This window comes from Amphiprion ocellaris, chromosome 22 (genome assembly GCF_022539595.1).
Source record: "Amphiprion ocellaris isolate individual 3 ecotype Okinawa chromosome 22, ASM2253959v1, whole genome shotgun sequence".
Lineage (NCBI taxonomy): Eukaryota > Metazoa > Chordata > Actinopteri > Pomacentridae > Amphiprion > Amphiprion ocellaris.
Window position 1 is genome coordinate 15,104,120 of NC_072787.1, and position 19,709 is coordinate 15,123,828.

The 19,709-nt window shown below is 40.7% G+C and overlaps 1 protein-coding gene across 2 annotated transcripts in view; it reads left to right on the forward strand.

Annotated features, from left to right (window-relative positions):
- arfgef1 (ADP-ribosylation factor guanine nucleotide-exchange factor 1 (brefeldin A-inhibited)) overlaps positions 1-14,807 on the forward strand; it is a 57,376-nt gene extending 42,569 nt beyond the window's left edge. For both annotated transcript variants that reach the window (XM_035950905.2, XM_023276128.3), the window contains 24 exons: positions 423-628; positions 746-830; positions 971-1,136; positions 1,392-1,543; positions 1,629-1,757; positions 1,846-2,004; positions 2,719-2,863; positions 3,060-3,150; positions 3,377-3,417; positions 3,573-3,742; positions 4,279-4,430; positions 5,512-5,684; positions 5,871-6,031; positions 6,574-6,704; positions 6,923-7,052; positions 7,169-7,304; positions 7,607-7,745; positions 8,068-8,140; positions 9,072-9,231; positions 9,320-9,459; positions 9,553-9,724; positions 9,921-10,059; positions 12,023-12,140; positions 13,345-14,807. In XM_035950905.2, the coding sequence (XP_035806798.2) occupies positions 423-628; positions 746-830; positions 971-1,136; positions 1,392-1,543; positions 1,629-1,757; positions 1,846-2,004; positions 2,719-2,863; positions 3,060-3,150; positions 3,377-3,417; positions 3,573-3,742; positions 4,279-4,430; positions 5,512-5,684; positions 5,871-6,031; positions 6,574-6,704; positions 6,923-7,052; positions 7,169-7,304; positions 7,607-7,745; positions 8,068-8,140; positions 9,072-9,231; positions 9,320-9,459; positions 9,553-9,724; positions 9,921-10,059; positions 12,023-12,140; positions 13,345-13,554 (3,378 nt within the window). In that variant the 3' untranslated portion in view covers positions 13,555-14,807. The remainder of the gene's footprint in view (positions 1-422; positions 629-745; positions 831-970; positions 1,137-1,391; positions 1,544-1,628; positions 1,758-1,845; positions 2,005-2,718; positions 2,864-3,059; positions 3,151-3,376; positions 3,418-3,572; positions 3,743-4,278; positions 4,431-5,511; positions 5,685-5,870; positions 6,032-6,573; positions 6,705-6,922; positions 7,053-7,168; positions 7,305-7,606; positions 7,746-8,067; positions 8,141-9,071; positions 9,232-9,319; positions 9,460-9,552; positions 9,725-9,920; positions 10,060-12,022; positions 12,141-13,344) is intronic.
- Positions 14,808-19,709: the final 4,902 nt, after the last annotated feature.

Sequence of the window (19,709 nt, forward strand, 5' to 3'; positions counted from 1 at the left end):
CTAAGTTAGAGTCCTATATACATCCCAAGTGATAACTTCAATAAGGAGAACACTCAGCCTTGATTGGAGAGCCTCAAGGGTGTCTGTGCACCGTAATAATCAGCATTTAAGATCATACGTAACATCTGGTTAGAAATAAGGGCCCTTAGCTGCAGTGGCTCCACAGTGGCGGCACACAGAGTGGATAACTCTCATTATTTGTGTAATCCACACTGACTGGATGGTCCTGCTGTTAGATGAGTCAAACAGCAAAACAGTGTTAAGAAGTAAGGTAGGAGGACCAAATAAAAATAGATTTTCTTCCTCTGTTTTTCTTTCTACTGGTGAGAGAAATGTTAGTTCAGGAACAGTTAATAGCTATGTGCATAAAGAGTATAAAACAGCACAACGTTAAACCTGACATCTCTCTTTCGCTCTCTTAGACTCAAGTGGGAGAATTCCTCGGGGATAATGACCGCTTCAATAAAGAGGTGATGTATGCCTACGTGGATCAAATGGACTTCCAGGGCAAAGATTTTGTTTCTGCGCTGAGGATGTTCCTGGAGGGCTTTCGACTCCCTGGAGAGGCCCAGAAGATCGACCGGCTCATGGAGAAATTTGCAGCAAGATATCTTGAATGCAATCAGGGGTGAGTTTATATCTCTGGCTGGATTTGATTCTCAGTGCCGAGTATCCAACATGGTGTTAAGTTACTCTGCTTTCTCTCTTTCCCTACCCTTCTCTTCGCTTTCTTTCAATTTTCCAGGCAAACCCTCTTTGCCAGCGCTGACACTGCATACGTCCTTGCCTATTCAATCATTATGTTGACAACAGACCTTCACAGTCCACAGGTAAGCACTCCACCTCAGTGAGGCAGCAGTCTTTGGGAATGTGTTTTGACAGCAGTGATTCCCTCAGATATCAATGCAACATAAATCGCCAGGATTGCATAAGCAGCCTTTGACTTTCATCCTTGTTTTTATCTGCAAAGGTGAAGAATAAAATGACAAAAGAGCAATATATCAAGATGAACCGTGGCATCAACGACAGCAAAGACCTACCTGAGGAATACCTCTCAGCCATATACGACGAGATTGCAGGGAAGAAGATTGCCATGAAGGAAACTAAAGAGCTCACCATGAAATCCAACAAGCAAAGTGAGTCTCGTTCCCGTGGGATGTCTCAAAGATGTAATAAATGCAAATAGTGAGATTTTAGATATTATCTGGAGCGATTTACCTGATATCTTTGTTGCAACAAACACTTAAATTAGCCACTTAAAGGCATGAAGGAGCCTAATGTCACATTTTGCCTCTAGATAATTCAGTTTCCTTTTGACACATTGCAGAGCTTGTTCAACACGTTAAATGTTTCTGTGTTTGTGTGACTGTCTGGTGTTGATTCTTGCTCAGGTGTGGCCAGTGAGAAGCAGAGGCGTCTGCTGTACAATGTGGAGATGGAGCAGATGGCCAAGACAGCCAAAGCTCTGATGGAGGCTGTCAGCCATGTCCAGGCTCCCTTCACCAGTGCCACACATCTGGAGCACGTCAGGCCCATGTTCAAGGTAACACTAGCAACATACTGCATGCACACTGTTGCAAACACAAACTGGAATCCTCATCCGTGTTGTTGTTGTTGTTGTTCCTCAGCTGGCGTGGACGCCCTTCCTGGCTGCTTTCAGTGTGGGCCTTCAGGACTGCGATGACACTGAAGTGGCCTCACTGTGTCTCGAAGGAATCCGTTGTGCCATCAGGATAGCCTGCATCTTCTCCATACAGGTAGCACAGTCTGAACTGGAGGATTGGTGTCTGGTTGTGAGTCGTGCCTGGCATTATTGTGATCCTTGTTGTTTTGTGCCTATAACAGTTGGAGAGGGATGCATATGTGCAGGCCCTGGCAAGGTTCACCCTGCTGACAGCCAGCTCTGGCATCGCTGAAATGAAGCAGAAGAACATTGACACCATCAAGACCCTCATCACTGTGGCCCACACTGATGGCAACTACCTGGGCAACTCCTGGCATGAGGTTTGCTTTTCTTATCAAATTTTCAAACTGACTTTTACTCTGTTTCTCATCAGTATTTTCAAAACAGATCTGAGACAGTGCTTTCCAGACAGTGCAAAAAAGGAAGAACATTGAATAACAGAATACTAGTCAGTCCAAACTTGGTAGAAAATTCTCAAAATAAAATTTTACAACAACACAAAATAAAATAATAAAATGCCACATCCAAGTTAGGGAAAAACCTTAAACGCAAGGCAAAAAATTATAATAATAGTAGTAACAGTAAATAAGAAAAATAAATATATAAATAAGCAAATAAATAGAGGGCAAAAGCGAATAAAATTGACAATGAAATAAACATTAAAAATAATTAGATGATGAGAAATAGTTTGATTTTCTGTTACCTTTGATTTTTGTTGTTCATGTTATTTTATGTTACCTCATCACGTCTCTCATTTGTCATTTCACTAAATCTCCTTTTTCAAGAAATGAGTAACAACAGTCCTTAAATTCCAGTGGGATATATTAAATATATTTTAAAGCTACCAGTGAGACTTTGCCAGTCCAACTGGTGTAACATTGCTGTCATTAAAATTTTGGCTTGTGCTGGTGTCACATTTTTCCTGAAATAACAGTCTCCATATCTCTTGCAGTCTGTAGTTCTCTGCACTTCCTTTTCCTCTTTCTGCTTCTGTGTTATTTTCCTAAATATGTCATTGTTCATTCTCTTCTCAGATCATGAAGTGCATCAGTCAGTTGGAGCTGGCTCAGCTGATTGGCACAGGGGTGAAGGCACGCTACATCTCAGGGACGGTACGGGGCAAAGAGGGCTTTGTTACGAGCACCAAGGAGCAGAGCAACGACGAGTACCTGGGTCTAGGTCAGCACAAAGATTTATATGCAGCATACACAGAAAGTCCAATGTCACAGCATTTTTCTATTTTTGTGCTTTTTTTTCGGTTTTGTTGTGCTTTTAGTAAATCAGTCAAATATATATTCTCAGTTGTTGACTGTAAACAAGCTCATAAAGAAGTTGTGTGTCTAGACGTCTGAATCCTCTGTGCTTTGCTCTGCAGTCGGAGGGACGGTGGACCGTAAGCAAATTGCCAGCATTCAAGAGTCCATCGGGGAGACCAGCTCCCAGAGTGTGGTGGTGGCTGTGGACAGGTACTGTAGTGACCTTGAACTTTAACTGCTGCCAAACTCCCACATTTATTAGTAGAGCTCCCAGTCAGTTGTTCATAACCAGTTATGCAGTAAGTGCAGGCAGTATGATTCACTTCATCGCATCCAGACATAGTTTAAATCCTTTTTTGTCTTGGTTTTAGGCTAAACAGCTGCAAATAAAATGTGTCTCTTAAAAATGTATTGTCTTGTTGTTTATCTGCTTCAGGATATTCACAGGTTCTACCAGACTGGATGGAAATGCAATAGGTGAGTCTAACTGATCCAGCTACATAATGTGTTTTTCTTATTGCTTCAAGGACACTCTACAGTTCATTCAAGCTATTTTTGATTGTCATGAGTCACATCGCCTCTACAAAGCACCTTTCTTTGCTCATTGCCGATGTCTTCTGTGCATTCGTCAGTTGATTTTGTGCGCTGGCTGTGTGCTGTGTCCATGGATGAGCTGGCCTCGCCCACACACCCACGCATGTTCAGCCTGCAAAAAATAGTGGAAATCTCCTACTACAACATGGGTCGCATCAGGCTGCAGTGGTCCAGGATCTGGGAGGTTATTGGGGACCACTTTAACAAGGTGGGTGGGGATGGAAATCCCAAAGAAGTAAATAATTAATAAAGATTTAATTCTTTTGTATTAAAAGAAACTAAAAAAAAATAGAGGTATGGTTGGTTTTAATTATTATCTACATGCCTCAAAAGCATGAGAGTGAACTTTTAGCTGGGAAGAAACAAAGAGCTGCAAATAATTGTTTTCCTTCTGTTCCACCTTCTGTTTTTAAGTATGATTTCAATCACTGATTAACACAAACTGTTGCCAGAAAAGCTTTCTGGCATTTTGATACTTGTGGTTGCAACTCAAACCAAGATTTTGCTTCTCTCTGAGAGGCTGTGAACAAGAAACAATATCTCCAAGTAGTGATTTATCATCTTGGAAAGTTTTATTAAATCTTTTTACCTGGAGGATGAACTTTCTTTAGTGCATATTTTTCAGTTCTAAGTTGTACCAAAGGAATGGTATATTCTTGGAAAGCTGCACTAAGAGAGAGATTAAATCTAAGTTGTATGTGTAGGTGTAATAATAATAGTGAAATGTGCTCTATCTTTGTGCAGGTTGGGTGTAATTCCAATGAAGATGTGGCAATTTTCGCAGTGGATTCTCTCAGGCAACTGTCCATGAAATTTTTGGAGAAAGGGGAGCTGGCTAACTTCAGATTCCAGAAAGACTTTCTGAGGCCTTTCGAGCACATCATGAAAAAGAACAGGTAAAGAAACAAGTGCATTTGTCTGAGTGAGTGCTCATGTTACTACTCCCACATGTAATTCAGCAGTGCCAAGCAGTGCAAGGACAAGATCTGTGTTGTGGTCATGAGTGGTTACTATTTCTGGGCGGTTTCTCACATAGCTGCAGACAAACACTGAATCAAGTCACACTCCCAGTCCTCCCTTTAACCTCTGTAGCAGCTCTGTGCCTTCCTGCTCCTTCTTTCCTCCCTGTGTTTCTCTGTCTCTGTCTCTCTTTTTCTTCCTATAGCACTGAGTGAGCATATTGTTTGTTTTTTTGCTCAGAGACAGTCAGTAAGTCAACGTTTCAGCTGACCCATTTCAGTCTCTTTGCATTACCCTTTCAGTGAATTCATATAAAAGCCTCCTCTTGTTTGAATCTGTCTCGAACTGAATTGAATTTAAACAGCTATCATTTATAAATGAGATTTATTCCTGTACACGTTGCCATTGTAAATGTCGGCGTGCAGCACGTCAAAAAGGCAAGCTGTTTTACTGCAGTATACTTTTCATTGATATGAAATAGGAGTAGCAGTGTAAGTATAAATCCACCCCCAGATTGAACTGGCTGAGAGCTTCAACAGAAAGGAGATGGCAGGAAGCCATGTAAACCCTGCAGCGCAGTGTGTCCATTAAGCTCACTCATGCTGCCTTCGTCTGTGTTGGTGTGTGTACTGGTAAGTGGAGGCAGAGCTTTTCTCTCATTCATAACTACTGAGCAATTAGGAATGCTCTTCACTATGGTAACAGTTGCTGTAAAAATAAAAACAGCCATGCCAACACAAGCCGGAGCTGGAATAATCATTCTCTCTGAAAATGTGACTGAGAATGTCATCAAGAGCTTTTAAAGCTAATTGGCATCAATAAAGAGATTAATTTTCTTCTCTTTAATTAATGGACATTTATGCCTCCTACTTTCTTCCCTCCACAACCTCTCTTTGCCTCATCCTTTTGCTTCTTTGACCTTTCCTTGCCCCTACTGTCAGCTACTCTTCCTGAACTCTTTTCCTCTTTGTTTCCAGTTTATTATTCTTATCTTCTTACGCTGTGCCTCCTCTTCAGGTCTCCCACCATCAGAGACATGGTGGTGCGCTGTATAGCCCAGATGGTTAACTCCCAGGCAGCGAACATCCGCTCAGGATGGAAGAATATCTTCTCTGTTTTCCACCTGGCTGCCTCTGACCAGGATGAGAGCATCGTAGAACTGGCCTTCCAGACCACCGGCCACATCGTCAGTAAGTCCAACACACACAACCCTCCTAATTTATTTTGTTAACCTGCTACATTGATCTTGTGGTTAGCAGATGTTGGATTGGATGTCACATTCTTACGCTTTCTAATCAGTTCTCTTCATCCATCTTCATCCTCCTCTACCCACTCCTCTGTTATTCTGCCTTAACCTCCCTCCGCCCATCTCCCAGCGAATGTATTTGAAAAGCACTTTGCGGCTACAATCGACTCCTTCCAGGATGCCGTCAAGTGTCTGTCAGAGTTTGCCTGCAATGCCTCTTTCCCAGACACCAGCATGGAAGCCATCCGCCTCATCCGACACTGCGCCAAATACGTCTCAGAGAGGCCACAGGTCAATATCAGGCGTGGTCTTTTACTAAACACTTAATTTGTTTTTGTAAGAAGCTTTGTCCTGATTGATTATGATGTGAAATAAATTGACCAAATCGGGCTTCAGTTTAGAGTCAGTGGATGTTATTGGTTGGTTAAAGCAGCAGTATAGAAGATAAAACTGTAGCTGTGGCAGAATCACAATTAATGCAGACACTTTGGCTTTTATTATACATAATACATCTGAATAACACATTCTAAATGCTATATATAAATGCGCTTCTTGCTAATATCTTAAGATTGCAGGTTGTGCTTTAATAAGTATGTTTCAGTATGATCCATCCTACCTCTATTTACATTAACTGCTATGTATCAACATGTACCCTCTGAGAAGGTGCTACAGTCATAGTTTCATCCTTGACGCCATAATGAGGAGATGTGCATAGTGCGTATCAGGGGCACGTACAGTATGTATGGAAATGTGTATTCGTGTAGGAGGGTTAATTCTCTCCCGAGGCAGCAGAAATTGTACAGTGGTGAACGTAACTGCTGTTTCTCTGGCAGGCCTTCAAAGACTACACCAGTGATGACATGAATGTAGCGCCAGAGGACCGTGTGTGGGTGCGGGGGTGGTTCCCCATTCTCTTTGAGCTCTCCTGCATCATCAACAGGTGTAAATTGGATGTCAGGACCAGGTAGGCGGGAGGTTCACCTTTAGCCTGCTATTTTAGGACTTAGGGGGAGGGCATCATTAAGCATATAAAATTGTGTGTTGCTGTTACTTCACATTCCAACTGATTGAAAAGGCAGAATTAGAGCTTAGTACAAGTTAGCTGCACATCCACTGTTTGCCTGTTGTAGAAAAATAGACACATCACATATCCAGAATAACACATTTGTGTGCATTTCCCAGGGGCCTGACAGTGATGTTTGAAGTGATGAAGACCTATGGGCACACCTTCGAGAAACACTGGTGGCAAGACCTGTTCAGAATCGTCTTCAGGATCTTTGACAACATGAAGCTGCCCGAGCAGCAGACTGAGGTATGTGACTGCTGTTTGACATCCTGCAATATCTGAACACAATCTCCCAGTGAATACTTCTTTTTGCTTCCCATGTTCATGGACATGTTCTCACTGAGGTTGTGTTGCATTCTCAGAAAGCAGAATGGATGACCACCACCTGCAACCATGCACTTTATGCCATCTGTGATGTCTTCACCCAATATTTTGAGTCACTCAATGGCGTCCTGTTGGATGACATCCTGGCTCAACTCTACTGGTGTGTGCAGCAAGGTGAGTACCGACCCCTTTTCTTCCTCCTGTCAGGTTGTAGTGTTAATGTTAGGGTCTAGAATTGTCTAAGTAGTGGCAAAAAAAGAGAAAAGAAAAGGGAAGAGATGGTGTTAATAATGCAAGTTTAGGATTTTATGTGTTGCATCAATATTGGTCCATTAGTTTCTATCTTTAGTGATTGCGGGCTGTTTATATGATAGTAGATAAACAGACTTTACATGTTGATGCATCTTACCTTATATTGTCACTTCCCTCCTTTTTAATTTATCCTTCCCCCCTCTTCTTCGTCTGTGCGTCTGTAGATAATGAGCAGCTTGCCCGTTCAGGCACCAACTGTCTAGAGAATGTGGTCATCCTGAATGGAGAGAAGTTCTCCCCGGAGACCTGGGACAAGACATGCAACTGCATGCTGGACATCTTCAAGACCACAATCCCACACGCGTAAGCTGCTGCTCTGGATACAAAACTGCCTCCTCTACAAAATCAGAACACAAGCCTTGTTTTCAAATTTAGATACAACAAAACTAGAAATTTTTTAGTCACTTTGCAGTGAATCTCTGTGGTAATTTGATTATTTGAAACATAAATCAGATTTTTATAAGAAAATGAGAACATACACAAACTTTAACTAAATAAAAACCTTGTTTAACTTGTCTCAGTTGTCCACCTCAGGTAATTTTCCTGCATTGAAGTTGGAAGCCATTTGCTATTCTGTTTAAGAATGAATGTGCTTTATTGAATAAATATTTCTCCTCTCTCTAAGGCTGTTAACATGGAGACCAGCAGGGGCAGACGGAGAACACTTGACAACACAGAGCCTTTCTGACAAACAGCTGGTGCGCAAATACATTAATTTTCTATTTTCCATTTACATCAACCAGCCACAACACTGAAACCACTGACAGGTGAAATGAACAACATTGATTATCCACTACAATAGCACCTGTCAAGGGGTTGGATTTATTAGGCAACAAGTGAACAGTCAGCTCTCAAAGTTGACATGTTGGAAACAGGAAAAATTAGCAAGTGTAAGAATGAGAATGACATTGACGAAAGCCAAATTGTGATAACTAGACAACTCCAAAACAACAGGAGACGTTTGTTTGGGTGTTTCAAATAGACAGTAGTTAATACCTGCCAACACTGATCCAAGGAAGCACTGCTGGTGATGCTGTACATGCCATCTACCTAAACTGAGCTGCAGAGCACATACGCTCTTTCATGGCGTCGGTATTCCCTGATGGCAGTGGCTTCTCTTAGCAGGATAATGTTCCCTGCCGCACTGCAAAAATCATTCAGGACTAACTGGAGGAAGCTGTCGAGTTCAAGGTGCTGACTTGGCCTCCACATTCTCCAGATCTCAGTCCAACTGAGCATCTGTGGCATGTGCTGGAAAAACAAGTCCAAATGTACAGAACTGAAAGAATCTTCTGCTAACGTCTTCATACCACAGACACTTTCAGAGGTCTTGTGGAGTCAATACCTTGATGGTTCAAGGAGGGACCTACACTAAATTTGGCAGGTGGTTTTAATGTTGTGGCTTAATATTTATGATAACAATTTGGGCACTTGCAAGTGATTCAAGTCATATGATTGTCGTATTTGTTCAGTTTTATTTACATATGTTTTGCTTTGACACAAAATATTAATTTCCCTCCTTTAAGGTTTAATTTCTTATAACTAATTGATGCACTTGTGCGGCGCCTGTATGTCTTTAAGTAATGTGCAGCTATTGTATAGCATTAACTCTCCCTGCTGTGCTCTCAGGACTCCATTTCCCAGAAGTCAGTGGATATTCAGTCCCGCTCTGATGACCAGCATTCCATCAGCAGTGCTGACAGGGTAGCGATGGAGAACCGTCGACAGAGTCAGTACAGCGCAGCCTCAGGCATGTGTGAGGACGGCTCCAGGAGCAGGACCCCAACAAGTAAGTCCATCATTTCACTCAAAGACAGACTGCCAGTGTTTACGTCTGTCTGTGTTTTCTGACAGCGGTTTACTTGTGTGTTCCACAGAGGTCCAGGAGCAGCGTTTATTCTCAGCTTTGCTGATCAAGTGTGTCGTGCAGCTGGAGCTGATCCAGACCATTGACAACATCGTGTTTTTTCCTGCCACCAGTAAGAAGGAAGATGCTGAGAACTTCGCTGCTGCTCAGGTACAAACAGCCTCGCTTCAGTGATAATCTTGATTGTTAATCAGCAGTTTTGGTTGGAAACAATGTTTTGTTTTGTTTTTTTCTTTTTTGAAGCGGGATGCTGTGTGTGCAGCAGATGTCCCAGTAGAGACCCAGGACCAGGGCATGTATCGCTACCTGACCTCCGAGCAGCTTTTCAAACTGCTGGACTGCCTGCTGGAGTCACACCGCTTTGCCAAGGCTTTCAACTCCAACAACGAACAAAGGACATTACTATGGAAAGCAGGTAGGAGAAGAAACCACTGTCTGCATCGTTGCTTTGCTTTTGATCAAACACTCAAAATAATCACAATACCAAGCTGGGTGTGGGGGGTTTTTGTGTTGCTTCTTGGGGCAATTTAGGGATGACGCATCATAACAAGAAATCTGCTTAAAATGGCTTTAATTGTAACTTTGTTCAACTTTAAATGTGCATATTCAAGGTTTCAAAGGAAAGTCGAAGCCCAACCTGTTGAAGCAGGAGACCAGCAGTCTGGCATGTGGGCTGCGCATCCTGTTTCGTATGTACACAGACGAGAGCCGCCAAGACGCCTGGGAGGAAGTCCAGAGACGACTGCTCAAGTAAGGACCACATACTGTATCACCGATGGACAGCTTTATCACTACATCTGCTAAGTTCTCAAATGAGTCAGAGAATAACACCCACGCACTAGACAAAGCAGAGGAGACTCCCTAAACAGGTTGAACTACTGATCTTTATAATGGCCTCTGTGGCTGTTCTGCTCATTTTCATCCCTTTAGTGATGCTGTCTGCATCTCTTGACAATCCCTCATCATTTTTATGGAGTAAACTACCTCTAAACATATGGTTAGTGACAGTTGGAACAATAGACGCATCTGTGCATATGCATAGCAATTTACTGTGTTTGACAGATCTCGTACACCAGCTGGTGCTTTTGTTGTTGAGACTTTAAACACATGATGAATGCGTTTCAGAACTTGTAAATGTAAACCACATCTTTGTGCAGAAACACACAGTAACAATAATTAAATTAGGTGTGTGCATGGTATAGATGAATATGGGGGTTTTGGGTCTGATTATGTTTTTGCTTTCAAAAGCTCAATCTTCCATTTTTTGTTATTTTGTATTTTAATATGTCTTGAAGAAAATGAGAACATCCATCCTTTATCTATCCACCGCTTAATCCTCATTAGGGTCATGGGAGAGCTGGAGTCTGTCCCAGCTGACAGGGAAAAGGAAGGGGAACATCCTGGACAGGTTGCCAGTCTATCACAGAGCTACACATAGAGACAAACAAGCACACTCACATTCACCTCTACGGACAATTTAGAATTATCAATTAATCTCAGCATGTTTTGGACTGTGGGAGGAAGCTGGAGAACCCAGAGAAAACCCACACATGCACAGGGAGAACATGCAGACTCCATGCAGAAAGATCCCAGAAAGGCCAGGACACAAACTGGGGATCTTCTAGCTGTAAGACAAAAGTGCTAACCACTGAGCCACTGTGCAGCCCAAAAATAAGAACAAATGAATGATAATAAGTCCCTGTTATTGAAAATGCTCCAGATCTCCAGGGCTCTTTTTTTAGTGATTTGCATTGAAACTGCTGCAAGAGCAACTGTAAAATGTTAATGTTGGTCACTAGTAATCAGTTAACTAAACCCCTTGGTTACCTGTGGCAAAGGCACAGCGTGTGCGTAGCTCTGCAGCTGCCTGAAACGGATGCTGTGTGCTGTATAGATCCAAAGGAATCAGCACACTGATGCTTCATTTTACAGTCAGCACTGCTGTCATCACAAAACAGCCATCACCCCATTTCTCTCCCCGCCTCGCCTTCATATCGATGATGATATCAGGATAAAGCAGAATCATTGCCCGTCTCTCCTAGTTGGATTCATTATTAGAAAGAAGATGAGAATAGATGCAGGAGGAGGAGGAGGGTATCTTAATTCACAGGGATGCTGCTGTGTCACTTTGTGTTCCTTTCCTCTTCCTCAAAATCGCCTCATCCTGTCATCCAGAAGCAACACAGGCGCACATTTATTCCTAAATTACACGCGTGCACGCCCTTGTTGACCAGAGGCCAGGCAACATGCATGCAAGTTTGATTAGTGCAAACAGATCAGAACAGCTTTGGAAGGCGATTAGGTCACAGAAAGTGAAGTGTTAGTGGAGTGTGAACGGAGGAGGGGAGGAGGGAGGTGAATGGCGAACAGATGGAGCTGATGTGAGAAGAGGGCTGCAGGGTCAGAGAAGAAGGTCGGAGGTTGTGTCCGTTTTCCTCAAGCTGAAACTGTCAAGAAAAATGCCTCTAATTGTTTTCATAATAGCCTCAGTCAGTCGCTTTAATTAGCACTTACTGAGCAAAAGCAATCTTCATCATCCTCATCCCTGCTATTTTTCATGTGTCAAGTGAGGCAGAGAAGCAGATGCTGTCTCGCCATAACGCAGCAATAAGGGGCCGTTTCTCTTCAGTGAATACTTTTACAGTTTCCAGGCTTGCTGTGTTTAATGCTCTCCCAGTGCAGTGATGTACATTTGTGCTTGTGTTTGGTGCAGTGTGTGCAGTGAGGCCGTAGCGTACTTCTTGGCTCTGACCTCAGAAAGCCACAGAGAGGCCTGGACCAACCTGCTGCTGCTCTTCCTCACCAAGGTGCTAAAGATCAGCGATGAAAGGGTAAGAAGCCGAAACACGCGCTGATGTCTTCCCTGACAGCTTTCAACAATTCTGGATATCAACACAAATGTATGACAGGAATTCCCTTTGCTTTAGCACTTTAGAGTGTATTTTTGCACTTTCAGTGTATTATTAGTATAACAGGCAAAAATAGAAGATCAAATAGAAGTCATCCATTTTTTTTAAGTTGTTGTCGGTCATGTTTGTAGCTAATAGACGCCTTATAGGAATGCACAATATTGGATTTTTACAGGTATCTGATATTCATTTTGACTGATTGCTGATATATGCACATATTTTTCCCCGTAATTGCAGAGAAAAACTACTCTAACATGTAAAACCTGCCATAATTACTGTTATGCACCTTTCCCAAACAAAACTGTAACCTTTTGGCCTGATGGGAATTATCTGCCTGTCAGTGTTTGTTTTGGTCTAATGCTGATATTTATTTTTTGGTTTTTATTGACTGATAATGTAGATATTGTGCACAACTTGCACACTGATTTAAATTTGTATACTTTGATTATAGTGGAGGTATCATGTTACAGTTGCCACTATAGAACAGTTTTGATTAAAATACCACCTTCAACAGTTAGATTAATTTTACAGTTTTATAGTTCAACCCTTGTGCACAATGTTAAGTGTCATGTTTTCACCTCAGTCTAAAAGAATTTGTCACTTAAATCTATTTTATACCAGTCAACTTGCATCATGGCTCCCAAACTGGGCAACAGGAGCCCTCAAGTGGTCATGTGACCCCAAAGTTTGGCGATTGTAATGATTTCCAGAGATCAAATACATTTTTTAATTTCCAGAAACAGTATATTTTAGCCATAATTGTGATAAACAGTGTTTAAAATTTGCTCATTACACACACAGACATGTAAGTCTGCTACTCATATGTACTAAATGCTCATATATGGAGATTACTTTGACTGATGTACTCTGCCACTAGCCTATATTAAGTTACTATATCATAATATTACGGTTGTTAGGCTGAAGTGTGTGTGTGCAGCTATATGTAACATTTGTTTACTTCAAACGCCTCCAGGGATAGTGGAGGGGCCTGAAACGTTTGGGAGCTACTGAACTGGCATATAAATAAGACTTGTGCAACTTTATTCTGTGTACCACAAAGACATGCATGTCTCTGTCTCACTCCGTCTCTTTCTTGCCTTTTCTCTCATCCCACCTCCACGTTCAGTTCAAGGCTCATGCGTCCAGATACTACCCTCTCCTGTGTGAGATCATGCAGTTCGACCTGATCCCTGAGCTCCGGGCTGTTCTAAGGAAGTTCTACCTGCGCATCGGCCTCGTGTTTCACATCGCACAGCTGCCTGAGCCTGAACCGGACCCTCGGCAGGCACACGTTGAGCCAGAGACAGACACGGAGGTCGGGGAGGAGGCCCAGTGATGCTGCACCGCAAGCAGCCTGGAACACAAAGCTGTACTGAGGCTTCCACCGCAGGTCTGTGTGACTGTGCTGTGGCTCTGTGCCGCCTCAGGGCCCTCCATGTGTTTTATGCCGGACACTTGACTTAAATGGCTGATTATCAATCAGCCATCTGTTACCACACGCCTGCACCCTTAACCCTGTCACCACGCACACACACACACACACACACACACACACACACACACACACACACACACACACACACACACACACACACACACACACACACACACAGACATGCCTGTACCCACACACAGCCCAGACAGAGTACTTGATATCACGATGAAAACAGTAATGTCTTGTACCAGGTGTAGCGATGCCTCCACTGGATCAAACTACTGATTAACAACTGACAGTTACCCATATCTCTGATCTGCTCAGAAGGAATATATTTCAAAAAATGTGTGCTTCTTACTGTATATTTAAAAAGTAAAGAGTGAATGGTTTCAGCAACATGCAAAAAGACATATTCAGCAACTATGAAATGTGGCATTTGTCACACATTGACAGTAACGATCTTTCTGTCTGCACCGCAGATGGCTAACATTAGTACTGATAGCCTCTTGGATGAAACTAGTTGTACAGATCTGCCGCTATGTAATATAATCTTATAACACTAGATTTCATTTATTTTTGTTTATTATTTTTCCTTCTCTGGATTTGCTGCACTTGATCTCTGTTTTTAAATGCACTGGAGATTTTACTTTTGTGATAATTTATTTGACTGTACCATCTCCTGCAGATTGTCCTACACAGTACGATTTGTAATTAAGACCGTGGAAAGTGAAGGGTTAAATTATTCCATTTTGTATGTTCTTAGGTTTTTAATGGAGATAGATGATAACTGGGCTTCTGGAACTGGAAGACAAGAGAGTGAACTGATGCTAGCTGCTTTTGAGTCACTAGTCTGTTTTTTGCTTTCATGTGAGTTTAGTTTTCACTCTTGTGTACAAAATCAAAAGTTAATAATATATTTAATGTTTTTTTTTCTTTGGTTTGGGGGAAAGTTATATGTATAGAGAAAATGACAAATGTTAGCTGTGCTTTAAGTATGAATGGGATGCATTCCTGCTCATGGATGTAGAAAACAAAATGTATATGATACAGCAATGTAAAGTTTTCTATGTTGCAAAAGATTATGTACAACTTTCTGTACAATACATCATCTGGCATTCTAATCAGGTTCTAGGTCAATAAAGTTTTTGAACTTGGTTGATTTGAAATGCTGAATCACTGACTTACAGTAACTGATAGCTGTTTTATCTTTTACATTAATGAGAAGCCCGACAACATTATGATATTTTTATTTTTTAAATAAACCTTAAAGCTCAAGTAACAACATTCGCATGTACATATGTTTATGGTACATTCATAGTTACACACCTTACAAAATTTTCAAGGGCTAAATGTAGTCTGTAAATTCTGTATTTGAAAGAGAAATTAACAGATGTGAGTGTTATGTTCGATTCTTGCCAAAATTTAACAATGTTTTGACTGAAGGACTCTCGTCTCTAGCAAAAAGCTGTGCAACAAAAATCATGAAGTGTTCACAGACAGCAAACACATTTGTTTTAAGAAGAACCACCATGGTCCGTGTATTTATCTGGCAATTGGATTTTCCGTTCTGAAACGGGTATTGAAAAACAAAAAACGAGTAGTTATTTGATCTTCGTTTGAAAATACAAAAATTACAATTGAAATACCGGGCGTTTTTCCTTTTCATGATCAGAAAGGGATATACGAAATTTTTAAAATGCTTTGATTTTCATTTTATATTTAGAATAACAAAAAAATAAAATCAGTAAGAGACAGTTTTTTTCATTTTCTGAGACCGGAAGTGGTCATCAGCAAGTGTGGAGCCAAACGACAACAAGATTCTCAGAGGGCGGAGCCAGAGAGCAGTGATTGGTCAGACCATAGATAATATAGAAGACAGCGCGCTAGCGTATCTAGTCTATGTATATCTATGGTCGGCACGTCTGGCAGCATCTCTGGCTGCTGTTGATCTTGTTTTTGAAGTAAAACACGGTAAGAAGATAAATATTTCTAACCTGTAGCGTTGTCTTGTTGTACGTTGTCAGCGATTTGTGAAGAGTTGTGTTTTGTCGTGTTTGAGCAGTTTGTCCGGACGCGTTAGCTAGCTAAGCGGCTAAGTTAGCTAGCGGGCTAATTAACACAGGTGGCTAACTTACCGCTGAACACCTGTGTTAGTTGCTGCCACAGCTGTCCCTCATTATTAGAATGACCTTCTCAACCTGTATTTCTCTGCTGTGTATTTTAGCTTTTAAAAAAGTGATTTTACTTCAAGGTTAACTGAAACCTGTTCAGCTGCACTGAAGTTTAACATTCAGCTGGTTTGAATTAAACCACGCTTAACTTAATATTCCGCAACATTACCTCTCTGAATCTCCATAATTTCATTAAATTCCTTCTCTCTTCCACTGCTCAAGTTCAATCCAGTATATAAAATGACATTAATGGTGAATAAACTAACAACCAGCCATTGTATTTATTTATTACTGCATGTATTTGTAGTAAAACATGAGTTGAAACATCCTACTTTTGGATCTAGAACTGCACAAGCCGTTCATTTTCAGTCACCTGATGAGTTAAACTCCCCTTTTTTATGTGAGGTTGAAGCAGAAAGTCTGAGTTAACAAAGAAAGTTCTTTATAATTTGCGATACCTGTTATCTCTTACTGAGGCTTTAGTTTTTGTTGAGCTGATTTACACGTAGAAACTTTGTTCAGGAAAATTTCTCAGTAGCTCAGAGGACAGGCTGCTTTTTACACAACCTTGTAAGAGAATGTCTGTCAATGCTTTCAGGAGAATTTAGAAACACAACACTTCCTAAACAGATATTTTGAGGCTGTGAGGTTGAACATTTGAGAGTATATCAGTGTGTTTGTTTGTGGTCTTTCTGTTTCTAGGTGGAAGCTGAATTAGTGAGGATGACTCCTGCTCCTGTCATCTCTAAGCTCCTCACACATCTTTACCTGCACATGAGGAAAATCACTCCTGTAGAATGCAGGTATGTTTGTCATTATTATAAAAAGATGTTGCCTGGTGACCTGTCAGAAACCCATCATACAGAGTCAGCCAGAATAATGTTTAAACACATCAGGAAAAGAAAAACTTGCATAAATATTTCAATACCAAATTTATTCAGACATCAAGAGATTAATAAAAGTTATCTTTGGCCTCTACAATTACAAGAGGTGCTCAAAGTGGTGGCCACTGGCTTCCAGACATTTCTGTTGTGTTGTAGATGTCACTTGTTGATGCTCCATTCATGAGGGTAGCGCCATCTGTTGGGAAAACATCGTACAACAGGACACAGAGTTATCGTGATTTGATTAAACTTAGAAAGAGGTATCTATATGTGTAGAAGTATTTATACAAATGAAATATTTATAAAAGTTTTTCTTTTCCTGATGTGTATGTATCCATTTTTTTTGGCTGACTGTGAACTTAATGAGAACAAAACTGTCATTTAATTGTTGCTTTGAAAGCTTCTTTAGTGAAAACCGGCTGGTGTTCTGCTTTGAAACAAACTGCTGTTGAGGTCTGTGTTTTTAGGTTTAACCCCACAGTTTCTGAATGAACTGATAGTTTGTTTTTTTCCTGATCATTGTGGATGTTATAATTGATGGTAACATTTACTGATCATATAATCAGCATGACAATATAACAGTATAACATTCTGACCACCTGACTAATACTGTGTTGGTCCCTTTATGCTGCTAAAACTCCTCTGACCCAGTGGTTCATCAGAACCTCTGGGGATGTCCTGTGGATTCTGTGGATCCTGTGGGTTGCAGGGTGAGTCCTACCTAGACCAGGCTGATCCTGGACCATCCCACAGATGCTCAATGAGATCTGGATGTGGGGAGTGTGGAACCCAGGTGAACAGCTTAGCTCTGTCGTGTTCCTCGGACCACTCCTGAGCAGTTTTAGTTTGTCCTGCTGAGGGAGGCAGCTGGCATCAAGGACTGCTGTTGCCATGGAGACTAGGGGGTTGTTTGTCCTGCAGTGTTTAGGTGGTGGTACATGTCAAACATCCACATGAACGTCAAGGTTTCCCAGCAGAACGTTGCATTAGAACAAGATGATGGATGTTGTTCTCTTCAGCTGTCAGTGGTCAGAATGTTGTGGCTGATTGGTGGATCTGTCTGCCTTTACTCTGACATCCAGAGTTATACAAAAGTGTAGTATGTGTGCAGTGCAGAAGAGATTTACTTTATTGTACGCAGTTTTTTTTTTTTTTTTTTAAGGGAGAGCATTTTTTTATCCACCTGAATAAAGACCCAATCTTTCCCTTCAAAGGATAGTTAATAATTACTACAGCTTCCATAGTGGTCCCATCAGAGAAAATCATATCCATATACAGATTTTTATTAATTCCAGGGCTGGTACAGTAAAGATTATAATAATAACTACATCAGATAATTATTGGTCGCAGTTGGAATTTTGCAGACTGAGAGATGGTTGAGAAGGTTTGCAGTTCTTGTTTTAGCGAAATATGTTATAATAGAAGATCTTTATTGTCATTGTACATGAAATTATCTGCAAACCAGCAAAGTGTATCAGTCTGAGGTATCTAAAAATAAATAAGTAAAGACAAATGCTTCTAAAGCCAATAATAAACAGAATATTTTGAGGGAATATTCTAAAAAGGAAAGAAAAGCTCCATTCTCACTCCTCTCAGGATAAACTGTCATTAAAATTGACTTTAAATTTAGCTTCAACACGAGATAAAAACATTTACTTTCATTACTGATGTTGTCAAGTTTTAATAAAGTTCATGCTACTTTTATAAAATGATGAAAGTGAATAAATTGTATTTCTGTGATCTGTGTTTGATTTCTGTCTTTTCTCCTGTCATCCAGATGTTCAGAGGGAGATGATGCCACATCTGGTCCAGCTGATGGAAGGTCTTGAAGTTCTCTGACTGGCCTCGACTGAAGATGGTCGTCTCACTGGATTTAAGGTTCAGATGCTCAGTAACAAACTCCACCAATGAGCCAACAGGGAAGCTTTAGGTTTATTAAATGTTGCTATGAAGGTTTCGCTGTTTTTCTTTGTGAATGCAATGAGCTCCAACTGAAACTTGAATTAGAACTTAGAAGTAAATCCTTCCATCTGAAAGGATTTAGTTGGATTAATAACCTCATAACATTCTAATTTTTATTCCAGTCTTGGTTGGAAATAGAATCTCTGTATTGATTCAGGTAAAAACTGAACTTCACAGCATGTTGGAGCAAAACAACCAGATGAAAACTGTGATGGTGTTGGATTGTCAGACCGTAATGTTGCAGCTCAAAGCAGCTTTTCTATCTCAGTTCATTCTGACATTCAGCTATGAATCAACACAGCAGATGGTGATCCATGCTGTGGAAGTCTCACATCTCCTGATTTAATGGAGCTGCTTTGCACTTTTTACACTGTTTATTCACCAACACTTTATTTAATAAAAGTCCCATCTAGTTTTTATGAGGAATGTGATGTTTTAATTTCTCTGTGAATAACTGCAGTCTAATGCAACAGCTGGAGTTGTAACATCTGTCCTGATATTGATCATGAAGTATTGATCAGAATACTTATGGTTAGCAGTCATCCCTGAAGTTTTACATTAAAATCTTTACTTGTGTTGTGAACTTTGGTAAGAAGCAGAAACATTAGCGTTGCCATGGATACGTGAGTGTTAAATTCTGTCCATGTTTCAATTTTGGGAAATGCAGTCCAGTTCCAGAATGTGGAGGAATTTAGTCTCACAATCACAGACAACAAATATTATCTGAAAGTCGGGTTATTGTTGTTTATCAGCACAATACAAAGATTGTTAGAAATATTCCAGTGAAGACTCTGGAATATCATGATTTATGTAAATTTACCTCAATAATATGAATGTTCAGGTTAAGATTGTGCAGTGATATTTATTATGTAAGTTTAGCTGATTAAAGTTTATGACTCTGCGCTAAAATATTATTTAAACTGACTCATTATTATAATATTTAGGGTCAGACCCTTCAGTATTGAGATTAAGAAATCAAATATTCTATAAAATGTAAATACATTGAACTCATTTGGATATATTTAAGCGAGACACTACA